General features: G+C 36.5%; 2 protein-coding genes across 8 annotated transcripts in view; one reads left to right on the top strand and one right to left on the bottom strand.

Annotated features, from left to right (window-relative positions):
- Positions 1-21,874, bottom strand: part of DNAI4 (dynein axonemal intermediate chain 4) — a 39,592-nt gene extending 17,718 nt beyond the window's left edge. Inside the window, exons 1-6 of one of the 4 annotated variants that reach the window (XM_087719497.1) lie at positions 21,505-21,874; positions 11,145-11,328; positions 6,796-6,986; positions 4,162-4,268; positions 3,304-3,460; positions 842-981 (exon numbers count right to left, since the gene is read on the bottom strand). In XM_087719497.1, the coding sequence (XP_087575623.1) occupies positions 842-981; positions 3,304-3,460; positions 4,162-4,268; positions 6,796-6,986; positions 11,145-11,328; positions 21,505-21,512 (787 nt within the window). In that variant the 5' untranslated portion in view covers positions 21,513-21,874. Of the gene's footprint in view, positions 1-841; positions 982-3,303; positions 3,461-4,161; positions 4,269-6,795; positions 6,987-11,144; positions 11,329-14,345; positions 14,516-21,504 lie in introns of those variants that run through there. The other 3 variants (XM_087719499.1, XM_087719498.1, XM_014054895.2) reach the window with 3 other exon arrangements.
- MIER1 (MIER1 transcriptional regulator) overlaps positions 21,505-25,639 on the top strand; it is a 51,065-nt gene continuing 46,930 nt past the window's right edge. The window contains exon 1 of one of the 4 annotated variants that reach the window (XM_014072003.2): positions 21,505-21,567. Coding sequence is in view for 3 of the 4 variants with exons in the window: in XM_087719500.1 (XP_087575626.1) it covers positions 22,625-22,633 (9 nt within the window). In the remaining variant the exon portion in view is untranslated. Of the gene's footprint in view, positions 21,568-22,424; positions 22,634-25,639 lie in introns of those variants that run through there. The other 3 variants (XM_087719500.1, XM_014072001.2, XM_087719501.1) reach the window with 3 other exon arrangements.

Raw genomic sequence — 25,639 nt, 5'->3', positions numbered from 1 at the left:
CCATAAGCCCCCTGCATGCACTTTGTAGCACCTGCCCCTAGCCCCCATTAGTTCACCCATAGCCCTTGATGGTCTGCTTGGGCTCATAAGTGCCTGCCTATGACACTCATGTATTCACCCCCTACTTCTTACTCACTGTCCTGCTTGTTTTAAGATTCCAGTCCTCTCTTAACCACAAAGTCTTTGGGTTATGACAGCATATTGCTAAGTAATGCAGTCACATAATGATACTGTATTTTATGACCCATATTGCTTAACAACAGAATTCTGGTGCCAATTTTCGATAGCCTGTATTTTCACCCCTAAACGACTCTAATGCCTGCCACATGATTTTAATAGATAGATACATTAAATTACTAAACGGGCATCAAATCTTACTCCCCGCTCAGTGTGAAATCATTGTGTAAACATTTAATTTATTCTTTCTTTCGATCTCCATAACCTTACATCTTATTTAGCAACCAACCTTTAATTCAATATTCAAGTGTTCTATCATTCAAGTCTATCCACTTTATTATAATATTTTTTGAAAATCAATATATAGAATACTATAGAATACTCATATGTAGAGTACTAACTCTGCAAACACAACTTTAAAAAACATATAGATGTAGATGTAATATTTTATATTAGTCGATACAATTTCATAAGAAACCTTTAGAAGCAATATTAATTATTTCTGCCTAAAGAAAAGAAAAAAATGCATAAAGCCCAAACAATTTTCTTGTTTATATATTTGAATAGGAAACTAAAAAAAATATTCTGGTGTTGCTTCCAAAGTTGAAACTATAGATCTTTCTATACAGTGTTAATGATCTATAAATAATTCCCACTAATTTACCTTTGTCAGCCATTATAATTTTGTCACATTGTACTTCCTTTATCTTTGGTGCTCCATTCAATGTTTGCATTGTTCTATTGGCATATTGATCATTGCCAATTCTGTTTTTACAGAGTTCCATATAAGCAATATTCCTTTTCCTTTGGAAAACAAAAGATATGCATTCACAGTGCTGATGCAAATATTTCAACTTCAACCAGATATCCTTTTTCTTTGCAGATATCTTCTTAGAAATAATATGTCCATAAATATTGTACATGGAAACTCATTCTTAAATGGTACTACAATAGATATGAAATTCTGAAATTGCAGGCCCTTAGCTGGGAGTAAGTTCTCTGTTGGATTTGCTTTTAAGCAGATATGGAAAGAATTGCACTGTGAAATGTTTCAGAATTCTTTTGAGGGAGTTCTGAAATTTGCATTTTTCTAACCAGATTAACAGCTGTGAATCAGTAAATAAACAATATTGCTTGTTTTTTGACACTGCACATTTTTATATTTCTTTATGCACAGCTTTGTTTTACTGCAATTGCCCATTCAATTCTTAGGATCTAGAGAAGCAACCATGGTCCCTTTACAATTTATGGATTTCAACATAAGGCTGGCTCAGGAATCTGGGACTTGAAGTCCACAGGTCATAAATGGGCCATAATTGCCCACCTCAATCTAGAAGAAATAACTGTTACAGCCAGTGGTGGGTTTCAATTTTTTTTAGAACCTCTTCTGTAGGTGTGGCCTGCTTTGTGGGAGTGGCTTGTTGGCCATGTGACTGGGTGGGAGTGGCTTGACAGCCATGTGACTGGGTGGGCATGGCCAACTTATAAAATGTGGTGAAACTCACTTAACAACGCTCTTGCTTAGCAACCAAAATGTTGCCTCAGAAACTCCGGCATTTGAAGCACGCAAATCTTAAAGCTGTCAAGTAACAAGACCCTTGCACCCCTAACCTTTTAGAAAAAAACCCCAGGGGTGTTCAAACTTGACAGCTTTAAGACTTGTGGACTTCAACTCCCAGAATTCCTCCTCTCACTCTTCATCTTGATGATGTGCGGACGGGCGGGGGGAGGGAGCTGGAACCGGTTCTAAACGGCACTGTAGATTTGTGGAACCTCTTCTATAGAAGAGGTTAGAACTGGCAGGAACCCACCCCTGGGTACAGCTCACTTGCAGATAGATATAATGAGGCAAATAATATTTGTGTTGTTTTCCCATAGCTGACCAGACTGTAAAATATTAGATATGCTCAGTGATGGCAGATTTATAGTATGAAATCAATCATTTGAGAACGTATCAAGCAAGGAACAGATGACTGGCCTGCTAGCTTACCATTTTCGACAGTGACTGGCAGTGATTGAGAGGATCTTGTGGGGTGAGACACTTGTGATGCAATACAAATGTGATTTTCAGAATTAGGAGCTGGCCAGAGATTTGGTGATGATGGTTATTGAAATACTTCAAGTTCTCTTTAATCATACATGCCCTCCTTGAAAATGCAACCTTTCATTCTGCTGTGCAACTATTAAAATCTCAGTCATACTTCATGCATTATCAGTGACTGCTAATTTAATGAAAACATATAAAGGACTTATAATTGGGTATCTTAACATTTAATGACTTATTTCTTTTTAAAGTAGCTTTTGAGATTGCAGGAAGGAGTTGAGAATCATAATTCAAAACATCTGAAAGGGCATTAGTTGGAAAATACCATCCTAAAACATAATATGAACTACTGTAACTTGTAGATTAATATAGAATAGATATAATAGTTAACTACAGTAAGCACATACATTTCTTCTTGTGCAGCCATGACATGGTGGAAACTTTCCCTTATGGTTTAAACTACTCAGGTTGGATCTCTAAATTAACTGTGACTTATTAAAATAATCCAGCTTCATATAAGAACACTCTTCAAAACTTGAACTTTATATGAACCCATCTAGTTCTATAAATCTATGTCCATGCAGTCAGCAGGAATTGAGCTAAATTCAACGGATATTTGATTTGACATTTGCAATTTCACCAGATTCAGATATAAAGCTAAAGTGTAACCAGTTAAACAAGAGATTATCTTTTTCAAGTACCTGTACAAGAGGAAACAGGAAATGGGAATGCATAATATAAAAGCTGCTCTAGATAATGCTAAACTATAACTCAGTGTAACAATAAAATACTTTGTTGCTAGGAAACACACTAGAAGGCAATATGTGGCTCTCAAATCTTGTTCCACAATTTCCACAATTCTTCAATACTGGTTTTGCTGCCTAGAGCTGCTGGGAATTGCAGTTCACTAACCTAGAGTGAACATAGATTGCTCTTCATTGATACAGCAGAAACAAAATACATTTTGTTATATTTGTAATACAAACCATCATAGGAACAATTTCTGAAGTTATAAGCCATATTTCATTGCAAACTTGCTAACAAGAGGCAAGGTTATGTAATAACCATTGCACTGTACTTACCTGACATCATCAGCTTCTTCAGATTCTGAGGATATCATATCAGTTGGCATGTTAAATATCCAAATTGTTTCTGTCTCAGTCAGTAATATATCCACAGTCTTTTCTAAATCGTGCTTTGTCAGTTGTTCTAACATCTCCTCTCTTCTAACCTGGACATCTACCATGAGAGAAAATGAATTCATACTTTGCATTAGAACAGCATGTATAAGTCATATGCAGGTTATTGGAACAATGAACATATTCTTTTCTTTTATATGAATAGGTTTTTCTTCTAAAATGTAGAGACTTCCTTGATGTATAGACTTGCTAGAGAGTGTAAATACCTAAAAGCAACATTCAGTATGTTCCTCAATTCTTGATGTTGCTTCAGGAACATTTGGTAAAAGAAGGTTTCAATGTAGTAGGTATAATTCTATTCATCAATAAACTGGTACGGGCAAGTAATACTTAAAACTAGCCAAGACACGATATCAAGCACTTTTTAAAAAACATGTTACCAGGGAGACATACAGAGGAGATGCAGTTCTGTAACATCCATAGCATAGACCTCTGATCAGAGAGTGTATGGTATTGACCATTTTACACTAATCACCAGGATTGTTATTTACTGATAACGATGCCTTTGATTTTATTAAACATCAAAACATTTTTGTACTATAGTTATTTTTATTTTTATTTTGTTGTTTTTTATTATTATTACTATCATCATTAGATATTTCTTCCATCCTTTTTTATATAATTTATAATTCATGTTGTATTGCAGGCTGCCATGAGTCTGGCAGAAGTCAGAAACTTATATTAATGGTGCAGAAGGAGAAGGAAAAAATGATTATTCAAATATTTTATGTAGATTTTTACCTGTAAAACTAGAAATTGTGTCTCGTCTAAATCCGGGCTCCACAATCTCTTCTGCCATTGATTCAGAAGAAGCAGTTGATTTTGTAACACTGCCACTCCCATAAGTTCTGTAGTTTCAATAGAACATTTTATAATTAATGGAAATGAAATAGCAAATGACAAAGAAGGAATATTACATATCAACAAAAACATATTCACAGAACTACTGATGGCTTAGTAGTTTTCAGCTGCTTATAACATTATCTACTAGAGGACAGAACATTTACATGTAATATATTTGTACTGACTTTGTTATAGAAAAGGCAAATACATAAGAAATGAGGAGACAATGAAAATGGAGCAACAAGAAAAAGAAACTTTAACATTGCAAATGATTATGTTTGGAATTCAAAAGATCTTAGCAGTAACAGAAAAAATTGGGAAGAGATTTGAGAATATAGAACGCAGCACAGTAAAATTTGATGGAAAAATTGAAGATGTTTATCAAATGGAAAAAGTGAAGGACAGAGTTCTAAAAATTGAAGAAAAAAATAATCAAAGAAACAAGAAAACTGTTGATATTGATAGTAAACTGAGCCTGGCTGGAAATGAAAAGAGTGGAATATGGAAAGGAGAGATAGATGGACTGGAACTCTATCCCAGACTTCAAAGTGCAGAAGAAGAAAAGAGAGAAAAATTGATGGAATTAAGGAGAGAAACTTTATCAGAAGCAAGAGTGATAACTAAAGATAAGCTGATTGAAGAAGCAAATGGAGGGTTTCGAGTTTACATAAGAAATGAAATGAACAATAACTTGCGAAGAGAAGTCTATATAAGACTTACCAAGAAATTAATCAGAATGCTAATGCTACAAATGGCAAGAGACATAAGACTGCACTATTACTGGAAAGACACAGGTTGATGTAATGAAAGCTGATAATAAAATTGAGTAACTTTAGTTAAATTTAGAGCATTATGTATAAAATGAAGTGATAATGGTTATACTTAAATAAATGATTGATAATGATAATAATGCATATATATGTATTGGTTTGTTAAGAGGAAATTCTATATAAATCCAAATGGAGAATATGAAAGGAAGTTTAAAAATTAAACATAATCAATTTTTTATTTAGAACATAGATGCAATTTTATTGTAGGATGTTGGGAGGAGTTAATGGAATGCCATTATGTGGTTTTGCTCTAAATTGGAATATTTCATATAAAATGATGTAAAAACAATTACAGTCAAATGAAGGCTGAGGTATGATGAAAACAATGTATATAAATACCGCATACTTGATTTAAAAATATGTGTATCGATATGAATTATAGTTGATGACTGTACTGTGGAAGGGACGCACAGAAGGTTTTGTAACCAACCGTCACACTTTCTACAATTTGTAATGGAAGATGGTTTTGTGTTTTTTGTTTTTGTCTATTAATTTTAAAAAAAACTATTAAAAAAAAGAAATGAGGAGACGTTAATTTGAAATCCATTCTTCATGAAATAGTTCACAAAATATTTCTAGTCTACTTCACATAATATGATTTCTGATTAAGTTATGTTTCCAAATTAGTTTGCTTGCCACAAGGACAAGAAGAATGATACATGAAAAAAGAATTAATTAATAAATTAAACTGCTTTATAATAGAATGCAATTCATTTCTTTCTATATATTTTTGTAGGACCCAGCAATTAATTCTTCACTTGATGAAGTCTATGGGCTAAAGTTCAATAAGAATGAACTTAGGTAAGCTCCGATTCATATATCTTCTTCCCACCACAATATACATAACAGAAATTCCACCAGTTTATGTTTTCTATCAACTATGCCTTAACAGTTACAAACCAGATCTTATAAACTATTTCTCATTTTAGGAATTGTATTTTTTTTAAAGAATGCTTCAATTCTTTTAAATACAATGGGGGGGGGAGCTGGCTTGCTTTAAGAAATGTAGTTTAAGCCACTGCTTGAGTTTCAGAAGCTATTAAATGTGGAGTTAATCTACCACAGATGAAGAAACTTTCAGTATCTTGTCAAGAAGAAAGCCTTTAGTTTTCTGCATCTGTTTTTCATATATTGGTAGGCCCAAGCTTTCCAATATTTTAATAAAATTATATTTTTCTTGTTTTCTGTTGATTCAATTAACATCTGTTCTTTGTGAAGCTTACAACAAATAGCAAATCCTTAGTTACAATATGGTATTCAGCAGAGCTGCCCACGTTTACCCTTGCTTTTTGACTTAATTCTTGAAACTTTAGCTACTATTGTTAGACAATCTTCAGATATTATTGTTTCTTTGGCACATTATGAAAATTTAAATTGTAAATTTGATATTTCAGTTCTCTGCCTAATATTATACAGATATATAGTATATTGGAAAGTATTCTGGTTATAAGATCAATTGGGATAAATCATGTGAGAAACAACAATATTCAAGAACTTTATGTAGATGCTACATTAGAATAGGGCTGTCAAACTCACTGCCTGCGGGCCAGATATGTCACCCACTGGCTATGCCCACGCCCAGTTTAACAAAGGGGGGAAAAGTCACAATATGTCATGTGACACTGCTGAGACAATGGGAATTTAACAACCCTGCATTAGACAAAATCAGTATGAGTTTTGACAAAGTGATGTCATATCATACCTGGAAAATGGACCTGCTAAACTAATACTAGCTACAGAAGTTTGTTGCATTGATAAAGAAGACAAGAAATCAGGTTGAGTCACCCCAGCAAAATCATGTACTGATAAAATTTTGCTTGGTCTGTGTGCGACATTCAATTCTGAACGATAAAGTGGACGAGGTGTCACATCTTTTCCCTGATCATCAAAAACCTGTAGATGTAATAAAAAACAAAAGTATAGTAAAACAGCTGACTTCCCTCAGCCCCAGTCTAGAAACCAATAGAAAATTGCAATTGTTACCACTAAGAAGATAATATGATATGGCTTAATTCAAGATTGCAGCTTTGAACTGATATTCTTTACATAAATTTAGAAGAAAGGAAAACAAGGCACATATTGATTATAACAGCACATGCTTCCAGATTTCAAATTATAGCATTTTTTCCATAGGACCATTTTATTATGAATGAACATAAAATTTATTTTTTCTGATTTTTAAGAAATTACCAGGCTTAAGCAGATATTAGGAAAAAGGAGAGCTTTTTAAAAATTGGCTTTAATTGATTGGATAAGCTATTAATGTGAAGTCTTATTTATTCTAGAGTTGTCTCCTTGTAATCCAAATTGTTCCGATGGAATGTTGTAAAACAATTTTCCAAGCCATCATAAATAAGCAAAGAAATAGTTAAATACATAGTTATATAAGAACATAATTGTGAATTAAAGAAAAGACTTGAATATTTTATTTTAACAATATTTAAAATAATGGTTTTCCCCGTTAATTTGATTAAAAAGATTCAGATCTTTTTTTTAAAGAGTGGGTGTCTCCTACTATCCCAGATATGCTGCTTTTCTTCATTAAATCTTTCAGAGTACTTTTAAGAGTACATTAAAATATTAGGAGTTAGACTGCATTAAAGTAGCATGGAGACTATATAACATCATGGCTGAAAAATTCACAAAGCACATTAAGATTCTTATTCTGTTTTAAGAGTTTTAGGTAATTGTTTGATTTATAAAATGAATAAATTGTTCAGCCAATGTGTGAAATAGGGACTGAATGAAATGCCCAATTCTGCAATCCACTTATTTATAAAAATAAACATTTCCAAGCACATGAAGAATATCAAGTTGAATGACTCTTCTAACTAATTTACTGATACAAGCCACATATTTTGTAGTTAATCCAGCTATTTCCTATCATTTCTATTACATTTTTTTAAACGGAGTATTCCTTGAACCTGAAAACATTTGTATGCAAACCATATTCATTCCAGATTATATATTTGTTTACATAGCATTATCAATGTGCAAGAAACTTTACAAAATACAAGATCAGGAGGACTTACATGTTAACAACATGGAATAGCTAGAGGATAACAGAGGAAGAGAAGGAAAATGGACTTCAGAAGAATAGAGAAAAAAGTTGAACTATTTTTACTTCCAAATAGCTAGACTGTTTACAAGACTGGATTTTGAAAGGAGGAAGTATGATATAGGTGTTTGAGCAACAGAACAAGCCCCAGGAACATCTATGGAAATTCTCATCATCCAGGTGATGGTTGTCCTAAAGGTGCTTTTTTCAAGAGGCAACTGAACTTTGTAGTTTTCTTTAAAGATGTTTCGCTTCTCATCCAAGAAGCTCCTTCAGCTCTGACACCATGCCCAATATCCTATCAGAGATGAAGAAGCTTCTTGGATGAGATGCAAAATGTCTTCAAAGAAAAACCATAAAGTCCAGTTGCCTCTTGAAAAAAGCATCTTTGGGACAAGCACCAGGAACTATAAACAAACAAAAAACAAGCAGAATCATTAGAATGGCAAGATTAATCATTTGAAATTTCTTCTGAAGTCATGAAACTATCATTATTTCACTGTTAATGTAAAGGGAACTGGTTTAATATTATCTCAGTAAAGATTGGGTGACATTGGAAGATGCTGTAAATCAGTGTTTTTCAACCACTGTGCCGCGGCACACTAGTGTGCCGTGACATAGTATAAGGTGTGCCGTGGGAAAAACACTTTATATATAGTCAATATAGGCACAGACTTACCCGAGGTGGGTAAAATGAGGACCCGGATTGTTGTTGGGGGCAATATGCTGACTCTGTAAACCGCTTAAAGAGGGCTGAAAGCCCTATGAAGCGGTATATAAGTCTAACTGCTATTGCTATTGCTATAGAGTTAATTTTTTTTAACATTTTCTAATGGTGGTGTGCCTCATGATTTTTTTCATGAAAAAAGTGTGCCTTTGCACAAAAAAGGTTGAAAAACACTGCTGTAAATCACTAATTGAAAAACAGCTTGTGTTACAAAAAATGGAGTTTCTTATGTTTGTGATGGGTGACCATATAAATTGAATACATAACTAAATAAATAAAAGTTAGTACAGGATACTAAGAACAACATAAGCTTTCCTATGTACTCAAAATAAACTATTTATCAATTGCTCAGTAAAGAGGGTAAGGCTAACAGACTTACAAAGAAAAGGGAGAACTACCAAGCTTTTCATTTTAACTGAGTCTTTTCCAATAAAAGACTTATATTCTACTAGCCAGTTATGAAGAATAGTTTGAAGGAATAAGCCTTGCATCTTCAGCTTGATGTGGGGTCAGGGGACACCTAGTTGTTCTGAATATACCGTATTTTTGGATTATAAGATGCACCAGATATAAGACTCACCTAAATTTACAGGAGGAAAACAAGAAAAAGATTGTTTTATGCCTCCATGCATTGCATTTTCACCCTCCGTGGCCCCCAGAAGCATCTGCAGTGCTCCGTGCGGTCCATTTTCAGCAAAAATGGGCTCTTTTTTGGCCTGCAAAGTGTTTCTGGGGGCGGTGCACTGAGGGCTTGGGAACTCAAAAACAGGCCCATTTTTTGGCTAAAAGGGGCTGTGTAGAGTACTGCAGAGTGTTTCTGGGGGTGGGGGAGGCAAAAACATGATGTGTGGAGGGCTTGGGAGGCCTAAAACGCCTGTATTCGGTCTATAAGACACACCTACATTTTCACCTACTTTTAGTGGGGAAAAAGGTGTGCCTTATACTCTGAAAAATACGGCATTCAAAATTTCAGAGCCAAATCCATTAAAAATATTTTTAAAAATTGCTGATAGCCTGGCTAGACATCTAGCTATTCTTTATATTACATAAGTAATATAATTACATATACTTATATAATGTGTTTTAAGTAATATAACGCTAATTATTACATAAATGGAAGAGGACAAATGTCTCTTATATTTAAATAGGATGAAAGGAGGATACAAAGAATTGCAGAGCAGTCAGTTTATAATTGGGAAGATTCTAAAACAGATTGTAAAGTAATTGTAAACAGATAATTAAAAGCTATATAGACCTGGTGAAAAAAGATACAAAATCTTACAGTCGTTCTCAATGGGTCTACAATGGATGTTGTACCATATATAAACTCTCATAATTAAATGACAGACTTATGTTTATACAAGAATTAACTTTTGATTAAAACTAAAAATATGTACTATATCTGCAGCTTAGAAGACAACTAAGCAACTCAGGCTTTGGGTTTGATCGAGTATTTTATGTTCCGTTGTTTCCAGCCTTAATATTAAAACCACATAACCAGGTGTATAATAAGAGCACAAAATAATATTTTTTTTAAGAAATAGATGCAATTCTTACATTTCATTTATGTTTACAATAGATTTAAATATTCTTTTTTCAATCATAATTCAATTTTAAAATTGTTGCCCATTGCTTGAATTTTTATTATTTCTTCAAATGATCTCTGGATAATGGTTAGAAAATAGCTCATTTCAAGAGATAAAATATGCAATCACATTTACTGTTACATCATGGAGCAAAATGTTACTATCTTGAATTGGCATTATTATTTAAAATAAATTATCATTTAATTTGATGGAATGATATCAAGGGAAAATAACACTCATATTTCTCACTTATAGAACTATTCAAGAAGAAAGATTTTAATTTATATGTTATCTGAAATAATAATAACAATATGTTTTTGTGGCAAAAGAAAGCAAAGGTAGTACCAATAGTACTGGCACCTTGGATGCAATCGTAAAACAACTGCAGTATTACTTGAACACCATCGGCATTGACAAATTCACCATTAGTTACAAAAGGCAACTTTGCTCACAACAACTTACATCCTGCAATGATACCTCTAACACCATTGAACATCAACATCTGCCTATCCTTGGAAGGATTTGACAGGTAGATAAGAATGCCACATTCAGTCACAAATCTGGTTGATTTGTGTGATGAACCAATACATTTCTAACATTTTTGCATCTTTAATAGCCCTTTATCTTAGATTTAACCGTTAATTAGATCTACATTTATAATTAATATAGTGCCTGATTACCTGGACAAGAGGTTTGCTGGGTAAAGCACCCTTTTCCATTTTTGGTTCTGAAGTGATTATGATACTCCTGCGACCCATTGAACTAATTTTACTGCCTTGCATGGCACTAGCGAAGCTCAATCGTCTTCCAGATGCTGAAGATGATGGTAACTTCTTATGTGCGTTTTGTTCTTTTGTGAGGCTCCTGGTAATAATTAGATGAGTATACAGATTAGAAGTTACAAGGTTGATTCAAATTAATTTGCTCTTTAAAATGTGACACATTTACTGTAACTCATTTCTCAAAACAATATTATAATTTATCATTTCTTAACCAAGCCAGGTGTTATTGGACTATAACTGAGAATACTTGGTGACAAATATAAAACTATAGTCCCGTGATGGCGAACCTATGGCACATATGCCACAGGTGGCACACGAGCCATCAGCTCCAGCATGTGCATGCCGGCCAGCTGATTTTCAGCCTTCTGGAGGGCTGGAGGAGGCCACTTTCACCCTCCCCAGGCTTCAGGAAAGACTCCGGAGCCTGGGAAGGATGAAAAAAAGGCCCAACGGGCCAACTGGAAGTTTCGAAACAATGTTTTTGGCTTCCAGAGGGCCTCCGGGAGGCTGGGGGAGGCCATTTTTGCCCTCGCCGGGCTTCAGGAAAGCCTTCAGATCCTAGGGACAGTGAAAAACAGGCCCAACGGGCCAACCAGAAGTTCAGAAATGATTTATTTCTGGCTTCCGGAGTGCCTCCATGGGCCTGAGGGAGGCCGTTTTTCCCCTCCCCAGGCTCCAGGAAAGCCTCCAGAGCCTGCGGAGGGTGAAAATGGCCTCTCCCAGCCCTCCGGAGGTGCTCCCTGAAACATTCTGGTGTCAACGGATGTGTTTCTGGTCCCCAGAGGGCCTCTAGAACCCAGGGAGGCCATTTTTGCCTTGAGAAAAGCCTACAGAGCAGGGCAAACCCCCCATGCCCAGGGGGGGTCGCATGTGTATGTGCAGGTGGTGGGGGTGCATTGCATTGTGGGGTGCACACATGAGCACACAATTTTAGCACGTGAGGACAGAAAGGTTCGCCATCACTGCTACAATCAGTACATTTTAAGGATCCCAGATTAGTAAAGTGTGCTATAGGTCTTTATAGTAAACAGTATCCTATGGAAAGGTTAAGATATGAGGTGCTTAGTTTTAGTTGACAAACTGTATGAATCTAGATAGCATAAGATTATATATGAATGTAACAATTGTGATTTCTTGAACAATCTACAGTTGAACAAAACGTGGGTTAGAAGAACTATGTGTGAACCCAAATGGTGGAAAAGTTCACACACTAGTTTGTCAACCTCAGTGAACATCTTTGTAGAGGAACTGTCTCACCTGTGAAAACTGGTTTCTATATGGTGAGTTATTTGAAACTATCAAGTTTTTAAATCTTAACCTCCATTATCTAAAGTATGTAATCTGAATTCCATATTTTGAATATTTCAAGACTAAGGTGATTAAGGGTGTTTCTATGAGTGCCATAATCATTTTATAATATAGACAAACATGGGAAAATGGACATCTAGATTGTTATACCTAACATCTCTTATTACTATAGTATGGTTTTATACAATTGCATATCATAAGGAAAAAGGAAAAAGTAGAATTATGGTAGATAGTTTGTGTTACAGTTTTTCAGCATTGTGCATCTGTGCTTTAGTGGATACACATGTTCATGGATTCAATTGATGGCTAATTGCTATAATTTTCTAATAACATCATGAAATGCAAAAATATCAATCTATTATACCCAGCTGTTATGTAAGTAAATTATTATTATTTTTTAAAAATCCTTTCTTACTTGAGCATATCACAGGGCAAACTCTGGATAAATTACAATGTTCATATAGAGGACTAAAGTAGGAAAGGACATCATGACTGATTTAGATACTTCTACCTCTATCTCTAAGTGTGTGCATCAACACACACGTCCACACACATATTTTACATGTATTCAATGCCACAATGAATGTCTTCATTTTAGAATTTGTATTTTCCCATTATATTTTCTATCTTTTTAGTCACTAAAATCTATTTAGGACAGAATAGATGCTCAATGTATGATCAAGAACCATTTTTTCTGCAAGAACCTTTATTGTTTTTGAAAGAATAAATAATTGATAAAAATCCCAATATGGAGACAGATATCTTATTCATTGTGGTTTAATATTAGGTAAATTTGAGACTAGCCAATTCTATTTCTTTCATTCCCTTTTCTAGCATGGCTATTAGGAAGGGTTCAGAATAACTTGTGTACACACATACCCTATTAACCTTTCTCAACCACTTGCAATCTCTTCAAATAAAGTTTAAAAAAACCCTTAATCATAAATTGATAAGCACAATTAATGTATTATTTAAGAATAAAACTTAAATATTCTTAATTTAGTAATGATCCTAAAATTTAATTGAGAATATTTCAATTAATACATAGTTGTATCTTAGTACTCAACTTTTTGAAACTCATTGAGTTTGGTACTCAATGCATTTTGACATGAAAAGTTTGTCCTGGTACTCAACACACAAGCTAAAACTTGTTGATGTCAGTTGCCTTGTTACTCACTATATTATTCCTCATAGGAAAAAATTGTTTGGTACTCATCACACTTCTCAGAAACAATTAACAATGAGTACCAAGGTATCGCTGTATTTATTATTTAGCAAGCTACACTTTTACTTCAGAATGAAAACTTTTAGAACATGAGAAAGGAATCAATTCAAACAAACAAATTAGAATCAGAATGACATTCTACATTCCAGTTTTTAATTGAGGGGATTCTTACTCTTACCAAATGTTTGAGGAAGACAATTAAACTGCAGAAGTCTGTTTCTATAAAGACCATGCCTTCTCTCCAACCTCATGTCCCACTGCTGAAGTCTCTTGCCTTAATACAGGCAACTTGAGTTTTAGGAATACTGCCCTTCAGATTTCAGGAAGAAATACATTTATCCTATAATCCCACAAACTGGTCCTTATTGACTGCTATGGATTGCAATGCTTATAAGCCATAACTACTTGTCCAAACTGATTTGATGAACATCGTATCTAAAACAGTAGAACAGCAGCATATTAGGAAAACCTGTATTAGCTTGTCACAAAATGACTACAGATAGCCTCCTCTCCATTGAGCCTGCTTCAAAACCACCCCTTTGCTTCAACCATATCATACCACTTACGTATTGATTAAGATGCTAAACCTCTTGCTCTGGTCATTAGTCATTTCCGACATGGTCAAGTTGTTTCCAGCTCCTGAATATGTCTCCCAACACAATGGCAGAGAGAACACTGAAGCTGCCAAATATGCAGCAGTTCTTATTGCCAGTATATCAGCACTCTTGAGAAATAAGATTCAGTACCGGTAAATGCCTAGGCCACTAGTTTTCTGCTTTAAAATCCAAATTAGGTACAAAGCTTGACTCCCTCAACAGCTACTGTTGAAATAGGAAACTGTTTATGTAGTAACCATGGTAGCCACCTTTTCCCCAAGTAGCTATATGATTGGCTGATAATATGAGAAAGCCTGGATGAAAACTGAGATTGGATAGCCTGTATTTGCATTTTTTCCCCTCTTGGTTATTTCAGGGACTTAGAATCTACTCTGGAAATGTTATTACTATTGTTACGGTAGTTTCAGATTTGAAAGTTCTGTCAGCCTTTCATTCCATGTAAATAAAAGGGAAAACTATGCAACTAAACCTCTTTGTAAATTTGATTTTCTCTCATCCACTGATGCTGCATTTTGAAGTTAACCTGCAATATATTACTAACACGTAAAATAGATCATCTTCCTCAGGAACTCTTTAAAGTGTGTTGTTCACAGCGATTTGAGGCTTAATCTGAAATCTCATATAATATTATATTGAGATAAATTTGACACAAGGGTGTTTTTGAATGTAATTTTTTTCTGTCATTATTCTACCTATGTTTTGCTTAAACTACAGTATATTCTGTATTGTATATTTCACTAGTATCAATTGTTGTACAAAGGGCAAAAATTGGGGCTATTCTTAAAGATTATGCAGAAGCTTGGGCAGTTCTGGGTGCTAGTTTCTCAGGACATATGATGCTTCTGCTTCATGACTGTATTAGCTACTGTGCAATTCAAGGAGCTGGTGGTTGCCTTTAAAGTCCTTCACGATTTGAGACCAGGGTTCTTATAGGACTTTCTCTTCCCAGTGGTAACTCTCTCATTAGATTTGTCAAAAGCAGCGTACTCAGGTCACAAGGCATTAAAGAAATTGGCTTTGTTGTCAAAATAATACTGATAATGTAGGCCAGCCCACTTTTTATATTAACTGTGTGGTATTTAATTCTTGGTTGCTGTATGTTATTTGTTTTTCATTATTGACTGCATTTTAATTGTTCTTACATTGTTTTCATTGTTAACCATCTACTCTAGAGTCATGAATACAAAAAGGGAGGACATTTATTAGTACATTAATGCTATTTGTTCTATGACTTTGTTCTATGTGGGATGGGTAGGATATACTTTACACATCTTCACTCTCAATCTGAGCCCTTGTTACTGTGAAGCTGTATATACTGATCCATGACAAAAAAAGAGCTGCTCTTTATTTTTTTATTTTTTGTTGCCTGACTTTTTGTAACAAGGTAAGAATAATAAAGTTTATGCCATTAAGAAAGTATCTAGAAAGATTAAAGAGAAAATTAAATTTATAGCTTTTATATTTAAAAATATTTCTTGGAGAACATGCCAGTTCAGGAATCATATCCAAAGATAAGTGTCTTCTTTCTGATTATTTCTTCTGTCATATCTATATGATATATACTTTCTTCCTACAGATCTTGCATTACTGGTTTTATTTATTTGATTTTTAAAAAATCCCATTTTTATTACTTTATATGTAACTCAAGGCTGCAAACATACCTAACACTATCTCCTCTTCCTATTTTTCCCACAACAACCCTATGAGGCTTAGAGTAATTGGCTCAAAGTTATCAGGCTGGTTTTTCATGTCTAAGGCAGGACTAGAACTCAGAAATTCCTGGTTTCTAGGTTAACTTCTTAACCACTGTACCAAATTGGTTAACAGATGAGCCTATTTTCTGAAAATTATAGTTTCTTTTTGTTTACTTTTTCTGAAGATGCAATCATTGCTGCCTTCCCAAACTAATATTACATGTTATAGTCATTAAGATTCCCATGTCTTTTAGGTTTATCACTTTTTACAGAGGCTATACCTAAAGCAATTTCAATGGCAGTTAAGCTGTAGATTTTCATTATATGACTGCATCAAAAATTCAGAATAGCTAAGCAAATGAAGTTCTTCTCTTTCTGCAAATAATATGCAGTCCAGTTCAATGCATCTTCCAAAGGGGCTGGCATCCATATTATGCTATTATCATAAAAAGCAATTTGTGAGTATACCTATGATATTTAAATTATTTATACAAGTTTTGCCTTCAGCTGAGTTTTGATTAATATTCTTGTTAAAGACTGTTTCATTTCCTTTTACATTTTCATTGAATGTTTACTAGTTAGCACTGACATTCAAATAGTCTTTTTTATGCAACTCAAGTCTGTGTGTTTCTTCAAGAGTCATGTCTTTCAAGTGAAATAGGGCTTGATCTATTCAACCCATTTCTGATGGCATTTTGTAGTGAATGTTTAATTCAATGAAACTTACTATAAAGCATGCATTTAATAGTAAAATAGTTAAAACAATAACATTTTACTACCAAGAACATATTAATTGGATTGTGTTAAGATATTCTTTTCTTACTCCATATTTGGTTGTGGAGACATATGTCAATTATTGAAGCAATGGAATCTATAATTACAGTGAATCAGAGTTTTGAAATGAAACCTCATTATTCAAGGCTACTAGATCTAATCTCTATTAAATCTAGAAAATATAAAACACTCTTCTTATGCTATTGGTATCGCAAGATATTTTCAGGCAAAATTTGATAGACTTATCAGTCATTTAAAAAGATCAAGGTTCAACTTAAAACTATTAATGCACTTGGCAGAGGCTAATTTGTGCGCTAGTTTGCTCACAGTAGGCTCAGATTTGGAATCAGAGGAGGAGACTGATAACAAAGAGCCAGACCCAGAGACAGCTTCAGATGTGCCAACAATGAGCAGTCAGCTCCAGCACTACCAAACTGTCTGAATAAATAGAAGAGGTAGGGCAAAACAGCAAACAGCAGATAAAACTGCCATCTAAAGACAACAGTGCAGAATTACCACACCCTCCCAATACAGAAGCCCAGTAGGGTGCAAAGAATGGAGCAAAGGCTATGCTCCCTCAGATTCTGAGTTCCAGGACTTTCTTCCTCTTTTCTGTTTTTTGAAAACTTATCGTATCAGATCAGGCTATTGTAATTCAAACACACTGAACAAATACAGAGCTGAAATAGACACACCTTTACTCCTATTCCTGACCCAATACATTATTAACTAGTTTTGTGCCTGTTAATTGTTTTGCATTTTTACTGCACAGAACAACACTAGCAGAAAACCAAAGGATTAAAATAAGAGAATCCAGATAATGAATTTCTAAAAAAATGGGCAATATTTACCTTTTCTTAGATATTCCACTGAGAAATTTGTAAAAGTTTTTCCGATTTGCGTAGTTTCAGAATTTGTAAAATTCTATTTTACAAATTTTACAATTTGTAAATGTTTTTTGATATGAGATCTTCATTAGTGCTGGAACTAAGACTCTCCTCCTCATTATAATTTATTAGAGGACTTCGGGGACTTTTAATGTTTACATATCATTTTTAGGGGTTTTTAATGGTCTTGTAATCCCGTCTGATAGAGTTGGGGAGGCTAAATGGAACTGAGCATTTACTGGTCAGATGCCTTTCCTGATACCTTTGTGGAATTCCCAGCAGATATTTTCTCTTTGCAATCCACAAACAACTGCCACTACTTAGGATCAAACTCTCAACTTTCTAAGTGGAAGGCAAGCATCTTCACCACTAGGTAGGTCCCCACACCATTCATATATAGTTTTTAGTATTTATATAACTATACTTTAGGCTGCCTAAAGTCAATTAGGAGTGGGCAGGAAATAAATTTGCTAAATATTGACAGACTTTATGAATAAATTTAAACTTAGTAGCATATTAATCCATAGAAGGAGAACCAATTTGGTTCAGTGGTTAAGATGATGGCCTAGAAACCAGGAGACTGTGTTTTAGTCCCTTCTTAGGCATGGAAGCCAATTAGGTGACCTTGGACCAGTCTCTCAGCCCATGATGTCATTGACAAACCAATCAATTCTTGTTGCAACCAATGGGATCAACTCAGTTAAAATATAGAATCATAGGACTGAAAGGGACCTTGAAGATTTTCTAGTCCAACTCTCTGCGCAAGGCAAGAGCTTACATCATCTCAGTTAAATGGTTGTCCCATCTATTTTTGAAAACCTGCAGTGATAAGGCACCCACAACTCTGGGAGGCAAGCTATTTCATTGATTGTTCTGTCAGAAAATCTTGTATTGTTGGATCTCTTTTTAATAAGCTTCCACTCATTACGTCTTGTCCTCACCTCATGAAGTGTTACTAAAAAAATCATACATTTTTATTGTGCATACCAATTCCATGACATGTTTACTTACTTATGAATTCCTTTAGGTTACAATTCTACTACCTACAAAAAAGGTACAATAAATATTAAAGTAGATGTGTACTGGGTTGTAGTTATACAGTGGACACATGCTATTGACTATTTGCATTAAAATGTTTGATGGTTCTGTGATCACGCACCAAAATCTTAGCAATTTCAAGAGTGCTGCATCCCTCTGAAAGACCTTTTACAATTTCTGTCTCTTCAGAGTCAGTTAAATCTCTTTTTAAGCCCATTTTGCCTGAGGAAAAGAAGTTGTCTAATAATTATGCACACCTTGATAGGTTGTTGATCTCCTTAGGCCACATGCTCCCTCATTACAGAAATACATATCACCTGATCTGCTTATATCCACTAAGCATTCAAGTTTATACAACTTGGAGGTGGAAAATATGCATACAAAGGATGTCATGGTCAAAATACTCACTTGTCTAATAATTGTGCACACGGTGTAGAGGTTAATGTATTTGATTGACATCAGAGAGTAGCCATAGCTGCTCACTAAATGAATTTCAGCCCAACTTACTTCACAAGGTTGAGAAGAAAAATAATAATATAGAACTCTATGTATTGCCTTGAGTTTTTGAACAAAGATGGGATATAAATACATATGCATGTTTGTTCATGCACATAAATCAATAAAAAATTTCCAGGCCTTTCTTCATGCACCTTGAAGTTATTGCTTCTTTAAGAGAAAAATATCAGCACTGTCTATAACATTCTTCAGATGTCCCTTCTACATAGTTGGTAATTCGTAGAAGACACATTAAGACACAATAAAACCACATCCTGGATTTCAACATTAAAAGAACAGATTGTACAGCAATGCACTTTTATGATTATATTGAAAATTCCACTGCTTTCATCTTTGCATTTACAGTGCAACATTTAATGTCCTGTTGGAAATCCTGCTGAGTTCAGCAGAATTCAATCTTATGCATATTTATTGGAGAGTAGAATAGTTGAATGTAACTAGAAACTGTCCCATTGAAATCAGTAGATACAAAACAGGCAGTGCTGGGATTTTTTTTAATGGGTTAAAGCACAGGTGTCAAACTTGCAGTGTCACATTGCTGTCAAATGACACTCTGTGACGTTTTTCCCATTCACGGAGTTGAGGCGGGCATGGCCTATGCGTGACACATCCAGCCTGAGGGGCCACCAGTTTGACACCCCTGAGTTAAAGGCAGAGGTGGGTTCCTACTGGTTCGGCCAAGTAAGTAGTAATTTGGCCTACCACACCCCCAAACCGGTTCTATCGCCAGTGCCGCCATCTTAATTTTTGGTTCTGTGCATACACAGAATAATCTTCATTGCAGAAATTTATTTTTATTTTTCTTAGGTTGTCCCCATGCGCAGACCTTTTTTGTTGCAAATGTGTGCGCCGAACCAGCAGTAATGCCAGCAGCAACCCATCCCTGGTTAAAGGGTCTTCTTTACATCCTTAACTATGTTAAACAGTTCTGGAAGTTTTCAGCCACCAAACGTCAGAAAACCCAAGCTCCTTTGTTGGCACTGTATCACCAAACTTTGATGGCTCAACCAATATAGTTCTAAGAACTCCAAAAAGGAAATCATTTTGCTTTGGTGGGAGGGATGGTTTGCAAATTGCTGAGTCCTAACCTGAGCCTTCTCCCCACACGAGCAGAATGACAAACCATAAATTAGTTGCTTCAGTCCTTGTTTCCTATGACACTTACACTCTTGGCTCTTTTCACTACGTAGTCTTTTAAATATACAAGTAGTCCTCAATTTATGACAATTGAGCCCCAAATTTTTGTTACCAAGCAAGATAGTTGTTAAGTGAGGTTCGCCCCATTTTACACCTTTTCTTGCCTCAGTTGTTAAGTGAATCATAGCAGCTGTTAAATTAGTAAAACAGTGGTTAAGTGAATCTGTCTTCCCAATTGGCTTTGCTTGTCAGAAGGTAGCAAACATAGATCACATGATTCTGGGACACTGCAACCTCATAAATATGTGCCTGTTGCTAAGGATCCAGTTTTGATCATATGACCATGGAGATGCTGCAATGTTCTAAGTGTGAAAAAAAGGCCATGTCACTATTTTCAGTGTCGTTGTAACTTCTGTCACTAAATAAATGGTTGTAAGTCAAGGACTATCCATATGAAATAGTATACAGGTAGATCTCAACTTACAACCACAATCGAGTCCAAAATTTATGTTGTTAAGTGAGAAATTTTTTAAGTGAGTTTTGCCCCATTTTTCTTGCCTCATTTGTTATGTGAATCGTTGCAGTTCTTAAATTAGTAACACAATTGTTAAATGAATCTGGTTTCCCCATTGACTTTGCTTGTTAGGTCACAAAAGTGATCACATGACCTTGGGACGCCTCAACCTTCATAAATGTGAGTCAGTTGTCAAGCATCCAAATGTACATCAACTTACCCTGGATATGCTTCAATGGTCATAAATGTGAAAAATGGTCATTGGTCGCTTTTTTCAGTGCAGTTGTGACTTCGAACAGTACTAAATGAACTGTTATAAGTCGAGGACTACATGTGACGGAACAAATAAATGCTACAAAACTAAAATCATCTCCATTTACAGCTGAAACCAGAGGCTAGCATTACTAGCCTGGCTGTAAGACAAATAATTTTAGAAATAAACTAGCCTGGCTGTCATAATCTTTCTGCCATTCGATTTTGGCAGCAACGCCAACGCTTCAAAGCAAGAAGCCGAATCCTCCCCCCCCCCCCGGTGGCTCGTTTCCCACCTGTTCATCCCCGCTCCTGTCTTCGTGAGGCGGAAGCTGCCATTCTTAGACCATGGCAAACAGGTACGTGAAGAGACAAATCAGAACCGGAATAGAGCTAGAAGGGACCTTGGGGGGCTTCTAGTCTAGTTCCTCTCCCACCCACTTCAAGTAGACTACACTGGAGGGGCCGGGGGGGGGGAGACGGGGCGAGCCCTGATCGACTCTTCCCGCCTTTCGGGAACGATAAAAGGCAGCGGTAACCTGCCCTGGAGTGGTTTTAGCACTTTCCCCGTCACAAGTCCCCCTCTCCTTGCTTCTTTATTCCCGGGCATTCGCGATACGGAAAGTGGCCACGGCTACTTATTTGACCCAAGTATGGAAAGAATTTGGGCTCCATTCTTTTACCGCGGGGGAAATGCGCGAAAGGAAACGTGCGAAGAGAGCGCCGAAGAGGATTTGGGGGGGGGGGGTGTAACTTTGGCGAAGCGGGAGCTTTTGACTCACCCCGGCCCGTCTGGGCGGGTGGGTTGAGTTGCGGTTTTGTACAAGGTGCTCATTTTAAATAAAAAATTAAAAAAATCGGCCGCCCCGCGTTACGTTGTGGGGAGTCGTCGTCCGCCCAGAGAAGTCGGGACCTCGGCCCTGGGTGTGGACTGCGCGTGCGTAGGCCGTTTAAAATACCTCCCCCACTTCAAACGGCCCCCGTCCCCGAAGAGACCGTTTCTCTTCCCGTGTTCGGGGAAGGGGCGGGGGTGGGTGGGTTGAAGCGCCTTCCGCGAGCGCGACGCCGGGAAACGGACGCCGCCGTCTCGTGACTGAAGCGCTCGCTCTGGTAGAGAAAGGGAAGGGCAGGCAAAACGAGCGAACGGGCGGGCGGGCTAAAAGCGGGCGGGGGAGCGGGAGAGGCGGTGTCGCGGGCGCGCCCACCTCCTTTGCGCGGTGACGTTGGGCCTCTTCCTCCCCCTGGTGGCTTCCCGCTCCCTCCTCCCTGCATCCACTGCTGCCGCTTCCCAGAGCCTGTGACCCATCGCCGCCGCCGCCGCTGCCGCAACCTTTCCGTGCCATTTCCTCCTCTCCGCCGCGGCGGCGATGTGATTCCCCTTCTCCAGGCTCGGCCCGCCTCAGCTGAGCGGCGAATATGGCGGAGGTAAGTGAGGGAGAGTCGCGAGTGGCGGCGAGGGGATGGAAGGAAAAGGAGGGGAAGGAAGGAGGGAGACGAGGAAGAGGAGAGGAGGAAGAGGAAGAGGAGGAAGATGCGGCGGCCGGAGAGGGAAAAGACATATGAGTCGAGACTCTGGGGCCAATCGGGAACTTGTTGCGCGGCCGCTGCCCTCCTTTTCCTTTCGCTTCCCCCACAAGTTAGTTACCGAGATGGGAGGAAGGTCCCGAGATGGGCCTGGGTGGCGTCTTGCGCCTAAAACTCGCGGGGCCCCGGAGTCTGGGAGGACGCCCCGGCCCTGAGGGACCCCGGCGTGGCGGGAATGGGTTGGGCAAAGGGGGCGAGAAACGTTGACATGACCCTTTCGTTTCCTTCTGGGATATGAGAGGTGCCTTCCTGTATGAAAAAAAAGGCTGCTGCTGCTTTTCTTCCTGTTCGGGACAGTCTGGATTCACCCAAATTGTCTCCCCCCCCCCCCCGTTCAGCAGAAGAATGGGAGATCTAGAGAGACCCGAAAGCTTCGAGGGGCGAGTGGGAAGTCAAGAGAGGCTTATTTTGCTGAAGCGCCTCCCCCCCCCCCACACTTCCGATGGTTGGATGTTTTAGCACAGTCTTTGAAAGTCTTTGAAGTGGGGAGATCTCTGTGCTGCTCCAGCATTTGGCAGGATACTTTCTAACAGGTTAAGTTCTTGGCTTGTGGACATTGGAAAAGGCCATTCTCCTGATGGGATGGGGTTTATAATTTGCCCAAACTGTTAACATTTGTCATTCCCCTCCCACTTGAAATTCAGAAGCTTAAAATGGTGTTTTAGGCTCCCATGGTGAGGTTGAGAAACTTATAAGACTTGTTCAAGGTGGCTGGGTGCTGGAGGTGAAAGCACCTGTCCAGCTTTTTGTGGGTGTGGCAGGGACTGGCCTTGTGAAAAGTTGGATGGAAGACCACCAAGGGATACCAAATCTACAGGGTAGAAAGGATTTTTTTTTAAAAAAAATCCCCCCAAAAAGCAATAGCAAACAGTTTCTGTTTTGCTGCCAAGAGAAAAGCATATGGATGTAGTTGAGCTTGTCTAGGAAAGCTTGTTTTAATCCTTTATACTACCATTTGTAGCACCTTTGATTGATTTCCACAAGTAATGGGGTATTGTTTCAAACTGATAGTAGTATAGTTACTAGGGTTTTTTTGTACAAGGAAAACCCCTTAAAATCTTTTATCCCAGCTTGGATGAATTACTTATCTCAAAAATTGCTAACCTGATTTAGCACATGTCTTTGAAAAGAAGCATCTTAAAAAGTGTTATAATTATTCCAAGTGGAGCCAAACAAGTACAGTGCTTTGATTCCTGTGTTGTCCTCACCTTTGCTAGCTTAAATAAGATTGTGTCTGTATGACATTTTTGTTTAAAATGATACCAAAAACGAAAAGACGTAAAAGAAATTGGTCTATATTTACAATTACATTAATATGTGAAAAAATAGGGAAGCTTATCTCAGAACAGGCAAGATAGCAGTTTTCAGATATCCATCAAAATTATAAATAACAAGGAAAAGATCAGAGAAAATTAATCATTTTAGTTGAGATTCAGAAAATGAAACTGATTAGTTTCATGAATATGTGACTCATGTTCAAACTTGCCTCTCTTCACAGTTTCCTTTTTGAAACTTAATGTTTTTTACATCAGTTTGATACAATGAGTTAAAATGGGTATATTTAACTTTTCTTTGTTTTATTACAATGTTGAAAGTTTCTTCTGTTTTAGTAGTAGCTTTTGCTTGGTTTTCTTTTCTAAATAAAGTAGTGCCACCTTTAAGTTTATCATTTATATAATTCAATTTTTAATAGTAGGGCTGACAACTTACTATGAATATGTCCTATTGTTTTCTGGAGTTTTGTATCTACTTGTATATCTGTATTAGTTTTATACTTATTTAGTCAGTTTTATGCTGACTAAATAACATTTCTATTTTATTCTAACAGAATGGTGAAAGGAAATTCAATCCAAAATTGGAGCTCTTAATTATATGCTAGAGGAAGAAATATATGCATACACATGAACCATATTTTACATTGCTTCTGAAACAAGACACTGTTTTGAAGTAATGATCACTGCTAGATAATCAGACTATCTAATGATTTTTCTTTTCCTTTGTTTACTCTTTTGTTATCAGAAGGATTCCTAAAGTAATTTACAAAGGAGTATATTTTTAAACATTTTTTATAATCAAAGCCCCCCCAAATAGTATATTAAAAATAGAAACAATTTGTAACAATTTCATTAAAACAAGATGAAATATTGAAGGGTTTTTTTTCCCTTAGGGACACACATGTTTACTGAACTCATCAAAAATTCTCCAAATCATTACCTGATCCAAATAAAGAAGCATTAAATAAGGCCAGCATTTCTGGGGAAAATATTTTTGAACAGTATTACCATAACAAAAAAAGTCCTGAAATATGCATGAATGAGAGTATTAATAATATTGCTAGCTATTAATTTTGCTATAGTAGTTTTAAAATAATTCAAATAGTCTTTAATTATCAAAATATTTTAAAGACCAAATAATCTGATCATGTAGTGGTTTTTATATATAGAATTAAACTATTGATTTTTAACTGAGAAAAGGTGTTGCATTGTAGAATGTGGAAAGTCATACATTGTTTGGACCTTTCTTGTCATACAAATTTTATACATTGCTTTGGTTTTGCAAAGCTAGTTTTTTATGTTGTAAGAAAAAAAAGCAGGCATTTCTGGTTTCTATAGTTTTTATTTTCCCAGACTAATCAATAAACAATAAAATAAACTATTTTCCCCACTTGGGTAAACTAACAGGAAAACTACATTTGTAAAATGTAAAAGTAAGGGATGATCTGGTAAGTCATCACTGGATTGAGTTTCAAGCTGTTACCCCTGAGGATGTGGACAAGGCCATGAGAGCTGTAGGTGCCTCCACATGTGTGCTGGACCCGTGCCCCTCCTGGCTGGTTGTAAACAGCAG

Source organism: Thamnophis sirtalis, unplaced genomic scaffold (genome assembly GCF_051295495.1).
Source record: "Thamnophis sirtalis isolate CommonGarterSnake01/CBP01778 unplaced genomic scaffold, rThaSir2_p1.2 scaffold_7, whole genome shotgun sequence".
Taxonomy (NCBI): domain Eukaryota; kingdom Metazoa; phylum Chordata; class Lepidosauria; order Squamata; family Natricidae; genus Thamnophis; species Thamnophis sirtalis.
This window is presented reverse-complemented; position numbering and strand designations above follow the sequence as displayed.